Source organism: Anomaloglossus baeobatrachus, chromosome 9 (genome assembly GCF_048569485.1).
Source record: "Anomaloglossus baeobatrachus isolate aAnoBae1 chromosome 9, aAnoBae1.hap1, whole genome shotgun sequence".
NCBI classification, from domain to species: Eukaryota; Metazoa; Chordata; class Amphibia; order Anura; family Aromobatidae; genus Anomaloglossus; species Anomaloglossus baeobatrachus.
The window spans coordinates 203,152,223-203,168,305 of NC_134361.1; the positions used below are offsets into that span (position 1 = coordinate 203,152,223).

The following is a 16,083-nucleotide window of genomic DNA, read 5'->3' on the forward strand; positions in this document are numbered from 1 at the left end:
GTGGTTACTACCATTGGACTCTTATATACAGTATGTTAGAATGCTGTATACAAGAGCTCACTGGTGGTGGCCGCAGCTTATAGTCACCAAATCTGGTGACAGGTTCCCTTAAAGGAAAGGCAAAAAAAAAAAGTCTAGACTGTGCAGCATAGAGATATTAGCACAAAATGTATAAATTGGGAGTGAAAATGCAGTCCACGGGGACACAGAATACAATAATGACAGGTACAAAATAGATTTAATTTCTTCCTTCGCTTTGTGAATCTGATATTGCTAGTTCCAGGCGCGCCGGCATTGTCGCCTGGCATCTGTCCAGTTAAATGTGCTGCTCCCGGTGCAATCAGTCTCTTGTGCAGGAAATCGGATACATGAAGAGAAAACCCAGTGACTCGGCTGAGGATGGCGCACAACATGGCAGCTGCTCACAGGTTGAAACAAGAAATCTGGCATCCAGTGTTTGTGATAAATAGGAATACTTCACACTCACACTACATACTCACTCACACACATCTCTATACAAAGTATCGTTCTGGAATGTCTTACTACCACTAACACCTCTCAGCCCTACACAAACCAATACTCATCCGCACTCGTGGCCGGCACGGCAGCTGGAAGGAGATGTCTCCTAGCAGTTGAAGTCTCTTGCGTTGAAAACGTGGCTCCTGTGGCTGCGGCCGGCCAGCTCTCTCTGGCTGGTTTGTCCATATGGTTTTTACCGCTTCAGTTCCTCTCTGCTTGTGTTCTTGATTTTTGCCTGTTGCGGGTAGGTGGGCATTGTGCAGGTAATGGAAACATTGTTGGGGCTGATGTCAGTTTTTCCAGCATTTCACGGGGTAGAACACTTAGTCTTATTTTACCACGTGAGCGGCGGAAGCCGTTTTCTGTCCCCAGACACGTGTAGAGGCCGGCGTCATTTATCTGGACGGAGCGTAGAATGGCGCCTCCTTCCATAGAGTGAAGACGTACCTGGTGGGGGAGCACAAGATTAGGGGCTCATTCAGGCCGATTATTACCTATTTTGTTACATTACAGACTGCTTAAATATTTTTTTTGTAAAACGATTGATGCATCAACACTAAATAGTCTAAGTTGGGGAAGTGAGAAAAATATAGGAAAGAACAGGGTATCACAACAAACCTGGCAAGAGAGATGGCCGCCCACTAAAACTCTCAGCCCAAGCAAGGGGAGAAGTAGCACTGAGACCAACAATAACCCTGAAGGAGCGACAGAGGCTGGAGGATCTGGCCATACGACCACCATAAGCCGTACACTCCATAGAGCCGGCCTTTATGGAAAAGCTGCCAGAAAAAAAGTCTTTACTTACAGTCAAATATTGGAAGGCTTTTCATTTTGCCAAAAATATGTGGGAGACTTTCCAAATGTGTGGAGGAAGGTGCTGGGGTCAGATGAGACCAAAATATAACTTTTTGGCCACCAAGGTAAACTCTATATCTGGCTAAAAAACTAATGCAGCTCATCATTCTAAGAACACCATACCCACAGTGAAATATGGTGGCAGCATCATGCTGGGGGGGAAGGTATTTTTTAGCAGTAGGGACAGGGAAAATGGTCCAAGTCGTGGTGAAAATGGATGGCGCAAAATCTGTTTCAATTTGTCAATCATTTCAGACTGGGACCTCCATTTCACCTTCCAACAAGTCAATGACCCAGCGGCTGAGTGTAGCTAAGTACTGACCATTGGGCCTTGTTTGTATTTTTTAATCATCAATTATGATGAATATTATTGCACACATACAGTATATATACCGTATTTTTCGGACCATAAGACGCACTTTTTTTCCTCCAAATGTTGGGGGAAAGTTGGGGGTGCGTCTTATGGTCTGACTATAGGGTTGCGGCTGGGAATGAGGGTGCTGCGGGTCATCGGGGTCACGAGCAGGCAGCAGCAGCGCCTGCCGTGACCACGTGTGCCCACTCATTACATATGCACGCCCATCCTCCCGCCCATCTCTCAGCGCTGAAGCCGGCACTGACAGGTGGGCGGGAGGACGAGCGGGGACGCGCGCATAGCAAAGAGCCGGCCGCATGATCACCCCTGGCAATTACAGCCTGGAGTGATCATGTGCGGCTGTATTCACTGCCCCCCGCGCGTCATTACCAGCGCGGGGTGCAGTGAATCAGTGCACTCACCCATCCCCGTGTGTGGAGCCGCCCCCCTGCTGCACGCGATGTCTTCCTGTCTGTGCCGGTCAGCTGATCTGTGCTGAGCTGGTCAGCTGATCGGCACAGACAGGAAGACATCGCGATGCAGCAGGGGAACGGCTCCACACACACAGATCAGCGTGCCAGAGAGGAAGATGTGATCGGTGCTGCAGGGAGTGAGGAAAAGGTGAGTATAAACGTTTATTTTTTTCTCTGTGCTATAGGATACAGGCCATATACCAGGATGGTATATGAGCACGATGGGGGCATATAGCAGGATGGGAGTATATGAGCAGGAGGGATGGGGGGTGTATGTGAACAGGCTGGATGGGGGGGGTGTATGTGAACAGGCTGGATGGGGGGGGTGTATGTGAACAGGCTGGATGGGGGGGGTGTATGTGAACAGGCTGGATGGGGGGGGTGGGTATGTGAACAGGCTGGATGGGGGGGTGTATGTGAACAGGCTGGATGGGGGGGGGGTATGTGAACAGGCTGGATGGGGGGGGGGGTATGTGAACAGGCTGGATGGGGGGGGGGTATGTGAACAGGCTGGATGGGGGGGGGGTATGTGAACAGGCTGGATGGGGGGGTATGTGAACAGGCTGGATGGGGGGGGTATGTGAACAGGCTGGATGGGGGGGGGTATGTGAACAGGCTGGATGGGGGGGGTATGTGAACAGGCTGGATGGGGGAGGTATGTGAACAGGCTGGATGGGGGGGGGGGTATGTGAACAGGCTGGATGGGGGGGGTATGTGAACAGGCTGGATGGGGGGGTATGTGAACAGACTGGATGGGGGGGGGTATGTGAACAGGCTGGATGGGGGGGGGTATGTGAACAGGCTGGATGGGGGGGGGTATGTGAACAGGCTGGATGGGGGGGGGGTATGTGAACAGGCTGGATGGGGGGGGGGTATGTGAACAGGCTGGATGGGGGGGGGGTATGTGAACAGGCTGGATGGGGGGGGGGTATGTGAACAGGCTGGATGGGGGGGTATGTGAACAGGCTGGATGGGGGGGTATGTGAACAGGCTGGATGGGGGGGTATGTGAACAGGCTGGATGGGGGTTTATAGCAGGATCATATACAAGGCAGGAGGATCATTACCAGGATGGGGTATCTTAGTAGAGAATTTGGGGACATTACCCCCATAACAGTGTCAGCAGCAGATCCTCGCCCCATAACAGTGTGTCATGACCACATTTTTTGCTTAAAGTTTTATTTTCCTATTTTCCTCCTCTAAAACCAGGGTGCGTCTTATAGTCCGGTGCGTCTTATAGTCCGAAAAATACGGTACATTTTTTTTGTCCTGCTGTTCTGACCCTGACAATTGCTAATTAAGTTGAGAGGTTTTCTGCCCAAAATTGTCATGTTGATCAGTAGTATTGTCTACAAATGAAGGGAATTTTGTTTACTTACCGTAAATTCCTTTTCTTCTAGCTCCAATTGGGAGACCAAGACAATTGGGTGTATAGCTTCTGCCTCCGGAGGCCACACAAAGTATTACACTTAAAAGTGTAAAGCCCCTCCCCTTCTGCCTATACACCCCCCCGTGCATCACGGGCTCCTCAGTTTTGGTGCAAAAGCAGGAAGGAGGAAAACTTATAAATTGGTCTAAAGTAAATTCAATCCGAAGGAAGTTCGGAGAACTGAAAACCATTCAACATGAACAACATGTGTACACAAAGAACAACAGCCCGAAGGGAACAGGGGCGGGTGCTGGGTCTCCCAATTGGAGCTAGAAGAAAAGGAATTTACGGTAAGTAAACAAAATTCCCTTCTTCTTTGTCGCTCCATTGGGAGACCCAGACAATTGGGACGTCCAAAAGCAGTCCCTGGGTGGGTAAAATAATACCTCGTAATAGAGCCGTAAAGCGGCCCCTTCCTACAGGTGGGCAACCGCCGCCTGCAGGACTCGCCTACCTAGGCTGGCATCTGCCGAAGCATAGGTATGCACCTGATAGTGTTTCGTGAAAGTGTGCAGGCTCGACCAGGTAGCCGCCTGACACACCTGCTGAGCCGTAGCCTGGTGCCGCAAAGCCCAGGACGCACCCACGGCTCTGGTAGAATGGGCCTTCAGCCCTGAGGGAATCGGAAGCCCAGAAGAACGGTAGGCTTCGAGAATTGGTTCCTTGATCCACCGAGCCAGGGTTGACTTGGAAGCCTGTGACCCTTTACGCTGGCCAGCGACAAGGACAAAGAGTGCATCCGAGCGGCGCAGGGGCGCCGTACGAGAAATGTAGAGTCTGAGTGCTCTCACCAGATCTAACAAGTGCAAATCCTTTTCACATTGGTGAACTGGATGAGGACAAAAAGAAGGTAAAGAGATATCCTGATTGAGATGAAAGGGGGATACCACCTTCGGGAGAAATTCCGGAACCGGCCGCAGAACCACCTTGTCCTGGTGAAACACCAGGAAAGGGGCTTTGCATGACAGCGCTGCTAGCTCAGACACTCTCCGAAGTGATGTAACTGCTACTAGGAAGACCACTTTCTGCGAAAGGCGTGAAAGAGAAATATCTTTCATTGGCTCGAACGGTGGTTTCTGAAGAGCCATCAGCACCCTGTTCAGATCCCAGGGTTCTAACGGACGCTTGTAAGGAGGGACTATGTGACAAACCCCCTGCAGGAACGTGCGTACCTGTGGAAGTCTGGCTAGGCGCTTCTGAAAAAACACAGAGAGCGCTGAGACTTGTCCCTTAAGGGAGCCAAGCGACAAACCCTTTTCCAATCCGGATTGAAGGAAGGAAAGAAAAGTGGGCAAGGCAAATGGCCAGGGAGTAAAACCCTGATCAGAGCACCAGGATAAGAATATCCTCCACGTCCTGTGGTAGATCTTGGCGGACGTTGGTTTCCTGGCCTGTCTCATAGTGGCAATGACCTCTTGAGATAACCCTGAAGACGCTAGGATCCAGGACTCAATGGCCACACAGTCAGGTTGAGGGCCGCAGAATTCAGATGGAAAAACGGCCCTTGAGACAGCAAGTCTGGTCGGTCTGGTAGTGCCCACGGTTGGCCCACCGTGAGATGCCACAGATCCGGGTACCACGACCTCCTCGGCCAATCTGGAGCGACGAGGATGGCGCGACGGCAGTCGGACCTGATCTTGCGTAACACTCTGGGCAGCAGTGCCAGAGGAGGAAACACATAAGGCAGTTGAAACTGCGACCAATCCTGAACTAATGCGTCCGCCGCCAGAGCTCTGTGATCTTGAGACCGTGCCATGAATGCCGGGACCTTGTTGTTGTGCCGTGACGCCATTAGGTCGACGTCCGGCATCCCCCAGCGGCAACAGATCTCTTGAAACACGTCCGGGTGAAGGGACCATTCCCCTGCGTCCATGCCCTGGCGACTGAGAAAGTCTGCTTCCCAGTTTTCTACTCCCGGGATGTGAACTGCGGATATGGTGGATGCCGTGTCTTCCACCCACAGCAGAATCCGCCGGACTTCCTGGAAGGCTTGCCGACTGCGTGTTCCGCCTTGGTGGTTGATGTATGCCACCGCGGTGGAGTTGTCCGACTGAATTCGGATCTGCTTGCCTTCCAGCCACGGCTGGAACGCCTTCAGGGCAAGATACACTGCCCTTATCTCCAGAACATTGATCCGTAGGGAGGACTCCGGCTGAGTCCAGGTACCCTGAGCTCTGTGGTGGAGAAAGACCGCTCCCCACCCTGACAGACTCGCGTCCGTCGTGACCACCGCCCAGGATGGGGGTAGGAAGGATTTCCCCTTCGACAATGAAGTGGGAAGAAGCCACCACCGAAGGGAGGCTTTGGCTGCCTGAGAAAGGGAGACGTTCCTGTCGAGGGACGTCGACTTCCTGTCCCATTTGCGGAGAATGTCCCACTGAAGTGGACGCAGATGAAACTGCGCAAAAGGAACTGCCTCCATTGCTGCCACCATCTTCCCTAGGAAGTGCATGAGGCGCCTCAAGGGGTGTGACTGGCCTTGAAGGAGAGATTGCACCCCTGTCTGTAGTGAACGCTGTTTGTTCAGCGGAAGCTTCACTATCGCTGAGAGAGTATGAAACTCCATGCCAAGATATGTCAGTGATTGGGCCGGTGTCAGATTTGACTTTGGGAAATTGATGATCCACCCGAATCTCTGGAGAGTCTCCAGAGCAATGTCCAGGCTGTGTTGGCATGCCACTCGAGAGGGTGCCTTGACAAGCAGATCGTCTAAGTAAGGGATCACCGAGTGTCCCTGAGAGTGTAGGACTGCTACCACTGTTGCCATGACCTTGGTGAAAACCCGTGGGGCTGTCGCCAGGCCGAAAGGCAGTGCCACGAACTGAAGGTGTTCGTCCCCTATGGCGAAACGCAGAAAGCGCTGATGCTCTGGTGCAATCGGTACGTGGAGATAAGCATCTTTGATGTCGATTGATGCTAGGAAATCTCCTTGGGACATTGAGGCGATGACGGAGCGGAGCGATTCCATCCGGAACCGCCTGGTTTTTACGTGTTTGTTGAGCAGTTTTAGGTCCAGAACAGGACGGAAAGATCCGTCCTTTTTTGGCACCACAAACAAGTTGGAGTAAAAACCGTGACCCTGTTGCTGAAGAGGAACAGGGATCACCACTCCTTCTGCCTTCAGAGTGCTCACCGCCTGAAGAAGAGCATCGGCTCGCTCGGGGGGCGGAGATGTTCTGAAGAAACGAGTCGGAGGACGAGAGCTGAACTCTATCCTGTAACCGTGAGACAGAATGTCTCTAACCCAACGGTCTTGTACCTGTGGCAGCCAGGCGTCGCAAAAGCGGGAGAGCCTGCCACCGACCGAGGATGCGGTTTGAAGAGGCCGAAAGTCATGAGGAGGCCGCTTTGGGAGCGGTTCCTCCGGCGGTCCTTTTAGGACGTGACTTAGACCGCCATGAATCGGAGTCCCTCTGACCCTTCTGTGGCCTGTTGGACGAGGAGAATTGAGACCTGCCCGCGGGCCGAAAGGACCGAAACCTCGATTGTACCTTCCGTTGTTGAGGTCTGTTTGGTTTGGACTGGGGTAAGGATGAGTCCTTTCCCTTGGATTGTTTAATGATTTCATCCAATCGCTCACCAAACAGGCGGTCGCCAGAAAGTGGCAAACCGGTTAAGAACTTTTTGGAAGCAGAGTCTGCCTTCCATTCACGTAGCCACAAGGCCCTGCGGACTGCCACCGAATTGGCGGATGCTACCGCCGTACGGCTCGCAGAGTCCAGGACAGCATTAATGGCGTAGGACGCAAATGCCGACGCCTGAGAGGTTAAGGACACCACTTGCGGAGCAGAGACACGTGTGACTGCATTAATCTGCGAGTGACAAGCTGAGATAGCTTGGAGTGCCCATACGGCTGCGAATGCCGGAGCAAAGGAAGCGCCGATAGCTTCATAGATGGATTTCAGCCAGAGTTCCATCTGTCTGTCAGTGGCATCTTTGAGTGAAGCCCCATCTTCCACTGCAACTATGGATCTGGCCGCCAGTCTGGAGACTGGAGGATCCACTTTGGGACACTGAGCCCAGCCCTTAACAACGTCAGGGGGGAAGGGATAACGTGTGTCCTTAAGGCGCTTAGAAAAGCGCTTATCTGGACAAGCTCGGTGTTTCTGGACTGCCTCTCTGAAGTCGGAGTGATCCAGAAACGTACTCATTGTACGCTTGGGAAACCTAAAACGGAATTTCTCCTGCTGAGAAGCTGACTCCTCAATTGGAGGAGCTGGGGGAGAAAGATCCAACACCTGATTGATGGACGCTATAAGGTCATTCACTATGGCGTCTCCCTCAGGTGTATCTAGGTTGAGAGCGACTTCAGGATCAGAATCCTGATCTGCCACATCCGCTTCATCCTCTAGAGAGTCCTCCTGCTGAGACCCTGAGCAGTGTGATGAGGTCGAGGGAAGCTCCCAGCGAGCCCGCTTAGGCGGTCTGGGACTGCGGTCCGTGTCGGAGACCTCACCTTGGGACCTATGAGTCACCCCAGGAGCACTTTGCTGCTCCAACCGAGGGGGGCCTGGGGTCAATGATTACCGTTCTGGACTGCAAAGCTTCTAGTATCCTAGCAGACCATTTATCCATAGACTCAGAAAGTTTGTCAGCGAATACTGCAAACTCCGTCCCTGTCACCTGGACAGTGGTAGCAGGTGGTTCCACCTGGGCCACCAGTGGCAGAGGCTCCGGCTGAGTAAGTGCCGCAGGGGCCGAGCATTGTACACAATGAGGGTAGGTGGAACCTGCCGGTAGCATAGCCGCACATGAGGTACAGGTTGCAAAGTAAGCCTGTGCTTTGGCACCCTTGCTTTTTGCGGACGACATGCTGTTGTCTCCTCAGAGTACAATCCGGGAGGGTATATAGCCAAAAATCAACAGTGCGACCGTACAGAGTATATGTATAGCCTATAAGCATATATATATATATATAAACTTCGGCACCCAGGGGGGCCAGCACCTAGTAACAGGTGCGGCTTACCGACCGCCCAAAGCGGTTGTGTGACCACCAGATTCCCTGTCTGGGCCTCCCAGAGCCGTGTTGTCTCTCCTCTCCAGCTTCTGAAGTGCTGACAGGAATGGCTGTCAGCGTTCTGTGAGGAGGAGGGGGCCGTGGGCGTGCCCTAAAAAGTGCGGGAATCTGGTGCCCCACTGTGCTCAGTGAGGGGGGAGGAGGATACAAAGTATGCTCCAGCCCTCAGCGCTGACGTCCAGTGCAGCGTCCCTCCCTTCGCCTGACTGGCAGGCCGGGGGGCGGGAGTATGTGGTACTAGGCCGCAGAAGCCGGGGACTAAAGTTATAAGCGCGGCCGGCAAACAAGCGCGGCCAGCGCGGTAGTCCCGGCGCACCAACACACCCAGCAGTGCTGCAGCGTGTATAACACAAGCGCTCCATGCGCTGTCCCCAAGGGGACACAGAGTACCTCACAGTAGCAGGGCCTTGTCCCTGACGATACCCGGCTCCTGTCCAGCAGATTCCCCAGGGGCTGCGGAGGGAGCACGGTCCCAGTGTCTGGAGACCGATTAGGATCCCACTTCACCCAGAGCCCTTAAGGGATGGGGAAGGAAAACGGCATGTGGCTCCTGCCTATGTACCCGCAATGGGTACCTCAACCTTAACAACACCGCCGACCAGAGTGGGGTGAGAAGGGAGCATGCCGGGGGCCCTGTTATGGGCCCACTTTTCTTCCATCCGATATAGTCAGCAGCTGCTGCTGACTAAATTGTGGAGCTATGCGTGGATGTGTGCCTCCTTCGCACAAAGCATAAAAACTGAGGAGCCCGTGATGCACGGGGGGGTGTATAGGCAGAAGGGGAGGGGCTTTACACTTTTAAGTGTAATACTTTGTGTGGCCTCCGGAGGCAGAAGCTATACACCCAATTGTCTGGGTCTCCCAATGGAGCGACAAAGAAAGTTATCTATAACCAGTCATTGGATATCTGGAATGCTATTGGGGTGGAAAATCCATCTAAGATGATATAAACCGGTCTGAATGAATGTGATACATTCACTGTGAGTTTTATAAGCCCGTCATCTAGATCAGCAGCACTTTAATACTTAGTATAGGGTCAGTCGGGCTAGTCATCATTGAGCGGGGGCGCCACTGTGCTGTATTTAGGGTGCCAACCTTCGCGGTCAGGAAGGGAGATATCAGGGAATTGCTGCCCTGGGCCCCGTCCCTGATTTATATGTGAAGCAATTTGGTTTTACTTGCACATTAAAGAAGGGAATTTTGTTACTTACCGTAAATTCCTTTTCTTCTAGCTCTTATTGGGAGACCCAGACGATTGGGTGTATAGCTACTGCCTCCGGAGGCCACACAAAGCATTACACTAAAAAGTGTAAGGCCCCTCCCCTTCTGGCTATACACCCCCCGTGGGATCACGGGTTTACTCAGTTTTAGTGCTAAAGCAAGAAGGAGGAAAGCCAATAACTGGTTTAAACAAATTCACTCCGAGTAACATCGGAGAACTGAAAACCGTTCAACATGAACAACATGTGTACCCGAAAAACAACCAAAAATCACGAAGGACAACAGGGCGGGTGCTGGGTCTCCCAATAAGAGCTAGAAGAAAAGGAATTTACGGTAAGTAACAAAATTCCCTTCTTCTTCGGCGCTCTATTGGGAGACCCAGACGATTGGGACGTCCAAAAGCAGTCCCTGGGTGGGTAACGAAATACCTCATGTTAGAGCTGCAAGACAGCCCTCCCCTACGGGGAGGCCACTGCCGCCTGCAGGACTCTTCTACCTAGGCTGGCGTCCGCCGAAGCATAGGTATGCACCTGATAATGTTTGGTGAAAGTGTGCAGACTCGACCAGGTAGCTGCCTGGCACACCTGTTGAGCCGTAGCCTGGTGTCGTAATGCCCAGGACGCACCCACGGCTCTGGTTGAATGGGCCTTTAGCCCTGATGGAACCGGAAGCCCCGCAGAACGGTAGGCTTCAAAAATTGGTTCTTTAATCCATCGAGCCAGAGTGGCTTTAGAAGCCTGCGACCCTTTGCGCTGACCAGCGACAAGGACAAAGAGTGCATCAGAGCGGCGCAGGGGCGCCGTACGGGAAATGTAGATTCTGAGTGCTCTCACCAGATCTAACAAATGTAAATCTTGTTCATACCGGTGAACCGGATGACGACAAAAAGAAGGTAAGGAGATATCCTGATTAAGATGAAACGAGGATACCACCTTAGGGAGAAATTCCTGAATGGGGCGCAACACTACCTTGTCCTGGTGGAACACCAGGAAAGGAGCCTTGGATGACAGAGCTGCCAGCTCAGACACTCTCCGAAGAGACGTGATCGCTACCAGAAAGGCCACTTTCTGTGACAGGCGAGAAAGGGAAACCTCTTTCAGAGGCTCAAAAGGCGGCTTCTGGAGAGCAACTAGTACTCTGTTCAGATCCCATGGATCTAACGGCCGCTTGTACGGGGGCACGATATGACAGACCCCCTGCAGGAACGTGCGCACCTTAGGAAGTCGTGCTAGACGCTTCTGAAAAAAGACGGATAGCGCCGAGACTTGCCCTTTAAGGGAACCGAGCGACAAGCCCTTTTCTAACCCCGATTGCAGGAAAGAAAGAAAAGTGGGCAATGCAAATGGCCAGGGGGATACTCCTTGTGCAGAGCACCAGGATAAGAAAATCCTCCACGTTCTGTGGTAGATCTTAACAGAGGTGGACTTCCTAGCCTGTTTCATGGTGGCAACGACTCCTTGGGATAATCCTGAAGACGCTAGGATCCAGGACTCAATGGCCACACAGTCAGGTTCAGGGCCGCAGAATTCCGATGGAAAAACGGCCCTTGGGACAGTAAGTCTGGCCGGTCTGGGAGAGACCACGGTCGGCCGACCGTGAGATGCCACAGATCCGGGTACCACGATCTCCTCGGCCAATCTGGGGCGACGAGTATGGCGCGGCTGCAATCGGCTCTGATCTTGCGTAAAACTCTGGGCAAGAGTGCCAGAGGCGGGAATACATACGGGAGCCTGAACCGCGACCAATCTTGGACTAAGGCGTCTGCCGCCAGAGCTTTTTGATCGCGCGACCGCGCCATGAATGCCGTGACCTTGTTGTTGTGGCGGGACGCCATTAGGTCGACGTCCGGCACCCCCCAGCGGCGACAGATTTCCTGAAACACTTCCGGGTGAAGGGACCATTCTCCTGCGTCCATACCCTGGCGACTGAGGAAGTCCGCTTCCCAATTTTCTACGCCTGGGATGTGAACCGCGGATATGGTGGATGCTGTGTCCTCCACCCACGTGAGAATCCGCCTGACTTCCTGGAAGGCTTGCCGACTGCGCGTCCCTCCTTGGTGGTTGATGTAAGCCACCGCTGTGGAGTTGTCCGACTGGACTCGGATTTGCCGTCCTTCCAGCAACTGCTGAAAGGCTAGGAGGGCAAGATACACTGCCCTGAGTTCCAGGACATTGATCTGAAGGGAGGACTCCTGCTGAGTCCATGTCCCCTGAGCCCTGTGGTGGAGAAAAACTGCTCCCCACCCTGATAGACTCGCATCTGTCGTGACTACTGCCCAGGATGGGGGTAGGAAGGATCTTCCCTGAGACAACGAGGTGGGAAGAAGCCACCATTGCAGAGAGTCCCTGGCCGTCTGGGAAAGGGAGACTTTCCTGTCTAGTGACGATGACTTCCCGTCCCATTGGCGGAGAATGTCCCATTGAAGTGGACGCAGATGAAACTGCGCAAAGGGAACTGCCTCCATGGCTGCCACCATCTTCCCTAGGAAATGCATGAGGCGCCTTAAAGAGTGCGACTGGCCTTGAAGGAGAGACTGCACCCCTGTCTGTAGTGACCGCTGCTTGTTCAGCGGAAGCTTCACTATCGCTGATAGAGTATGAAACTCCATGCCAAGGTATGTTAGTGATTGGGTCGGTGACAGATTTGACTTGGCAAAATTGATGATCCACCCGAAAGTCTGGAGAGTATCCAGCGTAATATTCAGGCTGAGTTGGCATGCCTCGCGAGAGGGTGCCTTGACAAGTAGATCGTCCAGATAAGGGATCACCGAGTGTCCCTGAGAGTGCAAGACCGCTACCACTGCCGCCATGACCTTGGTGAAAACCCGTGGGGCTGTCGCCAGACCGAATGGCAGAGCTACGAACTGAAGATGGTCGTCTCCTATCACAAAACGTAGGAAACGTTGGTGCTCCGTAGCAATCGGCACGTGAAGATAGGCATCTTTGATGTCTATTGAGGCAAGGAAGTCTCCTCGAGACATTGAGGCAATGACGGAGCGGAGGGATTCCATCCGGAACCGCCTTGCGTTCACGTGTTTGTTGAGCAGTTTTAGGTCCAGAACAGGACGGAAGGAGCCGTCCTTTTTTGGAACCACAAACAGATGGGAGTAAAAACCTTGCCCTCGTTCCTGAGGGGGGACCGGGATCACCACTCCTTCTGCTCTCAGAGAGTCCACCGCCTGCAGTAGGGCATCTGCTCGGTCGGGGTGTGGGGAGGTTCTGAAGAACCGAGGTGGAGGCCGAGAGTTGAACTCGATTCTGTACCCGCGAGACAAAATGTCTGTTACCCATCGGTCTTTGACCTGTGACAGCCAAATGTCGCAAAAGCGGGAGAGCCTGCCACCGACCGAGGATGCGGAGGGCGGAGGCTGAAAGTCATGAGGTAGCCGCTTTGGAAGCGGTTCCTCCATTTGGTTTTCTGGGGCGTGCGTGAGGCCGCCAGGAATCTGAGTTCCTGTGTTCCTTCTGAGTCCCTTTGGAAGAGGAGAATTGGGCCTTGCCGGAACCCCGAAAGGACCGAAACCTCGACTGCCACCTTTTCTGCTGTGGCTTGCTTGGTCTGGACTGTGGTAAGGAAGAGTCCTTACCCTTGGACTGTTTAATGATTTCAGCCAATGGCTCACCAAACAGTCTATCTCTAGATAATGGCAAGCTGGTTAAGCATTTTTTGGAACTAGCATCTGCTTTCCAGTCCTTTAACCACAAGGCTCTGCGCAAAACCACAGAGTTGGCGGACGCCATAGAGGTACGGCCTGTAGACTCAAGGACAGCATTGATAGCATAGGTTGCAAACGCAGACATTTGCGAAGTTAGGGACGCCACTTGCGGCACTGCTGGATGCATGATAGCATCCACCTGTGCTAAACCAGCTGAAATAGCTTGGAGTGCCCACACGGCCGCGAATGCTGGAGCAAACGACGCGCCAATAGCTTCATAGACAGATTTCAACCAAAGGTCCATCTGTCTGTCGTTGGCATCTTTAAGTGAAGCGCCATCCTCTACTGCGACTATGGATCTAGCCGCCAGCTTGGAAATTGGTGGATCCACCTTTGGACAGTGGGTCCAGCGTTTGGCCACGTCAGGGGGAAAAGGATAACGGGTATCCTTAGAACGTTTAGAGAAACGCTTGTCTGGATGAGCGTCGTGTTTCTGGATTGATTCTCTGAAGTCAGAGTGGTCCAAAAAAGCACTTAATTTACGCTTGGGATATAGGAAATGGAATTTCTCCTGCTGGGCAGCTGCCTCCTCTGCTGAAGGAGCTGGGGGAGAAATATCCAACAGTCTATTGATGGCCGATATAAGGTCATTAACCATGGCGTCCCCATCAGGGGCATCCAGATTGAGAGGGGTTTCAGGGTTAGAATCCTGATCCCCGTCCTCAGACTCCTCACAGAGAGACTCTCCTCGCTGAGACCCTGAGCAGTGTGATGACGTCGAGGGTCTTTCCCAGCGAGCTCGCTTAGGGTGACTGGGGCTGTCATCTGAGTCAGAGATTTCAGCCTGTGATGCCTGGGACCCCCTTGAAGTACGGATTAGTTCCAACTGAGGGGGACCTGGGAGCAAGGGCATAGCAGTGTCTATGGCTTGTATAACTGGCCTGGACTGCAAGGTCTCCAGGATTTTTGTCATAGTCACAGACATCTTATCAGCAAAAACTGCAAAGTCTGTCCCTGTCAACGGGGCAGGGTTCACAGGCGGCTCTGCCTGGGCAACTACCACCATAGGCTCTGGCTGACGAAGTGCCACTGGGACTGAACATTGCACACAATGGGAGTCGTTGGAGCCTGCCGGTAGATCAACCCCACATGCAGTACAAGTAATGTACACAGCCCGAGCCTTGGCACCCTTGCGTTTTGCGGATGACATGTTGCTGTCTCCTCAGAGCAATACAGGGTGTCCAGCCAAGAAGCGACCTTACAGTGCAACTATATAATAATTATATATATATATATATATATGGTACCAAGTACACTAATATATCACTGAGGCACTAGTGGGGCCAGCGCTGAAGCGCTGCTTACCGCCCGCTTAAGAGCGGGTGTGTGGTCGCCAGAAATCCCTCCAGTCTGGGTCTCCCAGAGCCTGCTGCCTTTCCCCAGCCAGACCGCACGTGTAATGGCTGCCGGCGTTCTGTGAAGGGAGGGGGGCGGGCCCTGGGCGTGCACAGACAAAGAGCGGGAAGCCTGCGTTCCCCTGTGCCTAGTGAGAGGGCTGGAGCATGTAAATAAGGCTCCAGCCCTCGGCGCTGCCTATTGAGCAGCGTCTCTCCCCTACCCTGAGTGACAGGGTGGGGGCGGGAACGAAGCGGCACTAGGCCGCAGAAGCCGGGGACTATAGTTAGAGGCGCCGCCGCCGTAAAAGCGCGGTCGGCGCGAAGTCCCCGGCGCACTACAGGTCGCAGTTGCGCCGCCGCTCCAGGAGCGGTCGGCGCAGTAGTTCCCACCATGAAAACGTCACTCAGCAAAGCTGCAGTGACCTAACCCCGGCGCACAGCGCTACTGTCCCCGGCGCACTACAACACTCAGCAAGTCCTGAGTGTGTCCGTGCGTGCCAGGGACACCGAGTACCTGAAAGATGCAGGGCCATGTCCCTGACTGTACTCGTGCTCCTCATCCAGCAGGTTCTCTGGGTCTGTGGATGGAGCCCGGCCTCAGGGCTTGAAGGCCGGCAAGATCCCACTTCCACAGAGCCCTCCAGGGGATGTGGAAGGAAAACAGCATGTGGGCTCCAGCCTCTGTACCAGCAATAGGTACCTCAACCTTACAAGCACCACCACGGGTGAGAAGGGAGCATGCTGGGGGCCCTATATGGGCCCTCTTTTCTTCCAACCGATATAGTCAGCAGCTACTGCTGACTACAAACAGTGGAGCTATGCGTGGATGTATGACCTCCTTCGCACACAAAGCTTGAAAACTGAGTAAGCCCGTGATCCCACGGGGGGTGTATAGCCAGAAGGGGAGGGGCCTTACACTTTTTAGTGTAATGCTTTGTGTGGCCTCCGGAGGCAGTAGCTATACACCCAATCGTCTGGGTCTCCCAATAGAGCGCCGAAGAAAATGTGATTAATAAAGGTTTGATATTTTAACTGGGGTTTTCTACGGTTCTGGCTAAAATTCCAGTGGCAAGAAAGATGTGGAAACCTCAGACTTATCCAAAGCGACTTGCAGCTGTAATTGGAGGCTCTACAGAGTACTGACTTTAGTGGTGTGAATAGTT

The 16,083-nt window shown here is 53.2% G+C and overlaps 1 protein-coding gene across 3 annotated transcripts in view; it reads right to left on the reverse strand.

The window, feature by feature from the left end:
* Window positions 1–219: 219 nt before the first annotated feature.
* Window positions 220–16,083, reverse strand: part of LOC142251459 (semaphorin-3F-like) — a 127,166-nt gene continuing 111,302 nt past the window's right edge. For all 3 annotated transcript variants that reach the window (XM_075324280.1, XM_075324278.1, XM_075324279.1), the window contains one exon: window positions 220–966. In XM_075324280.1, the coding sequence (XP_075180395.1) occupies window positions 721–966 (246 nt within the window). In that variant the 3' untranslated portion in view covers window positions 220–720. The remainder of the gene's footprint in view (window positions 967–16,083) is intronic.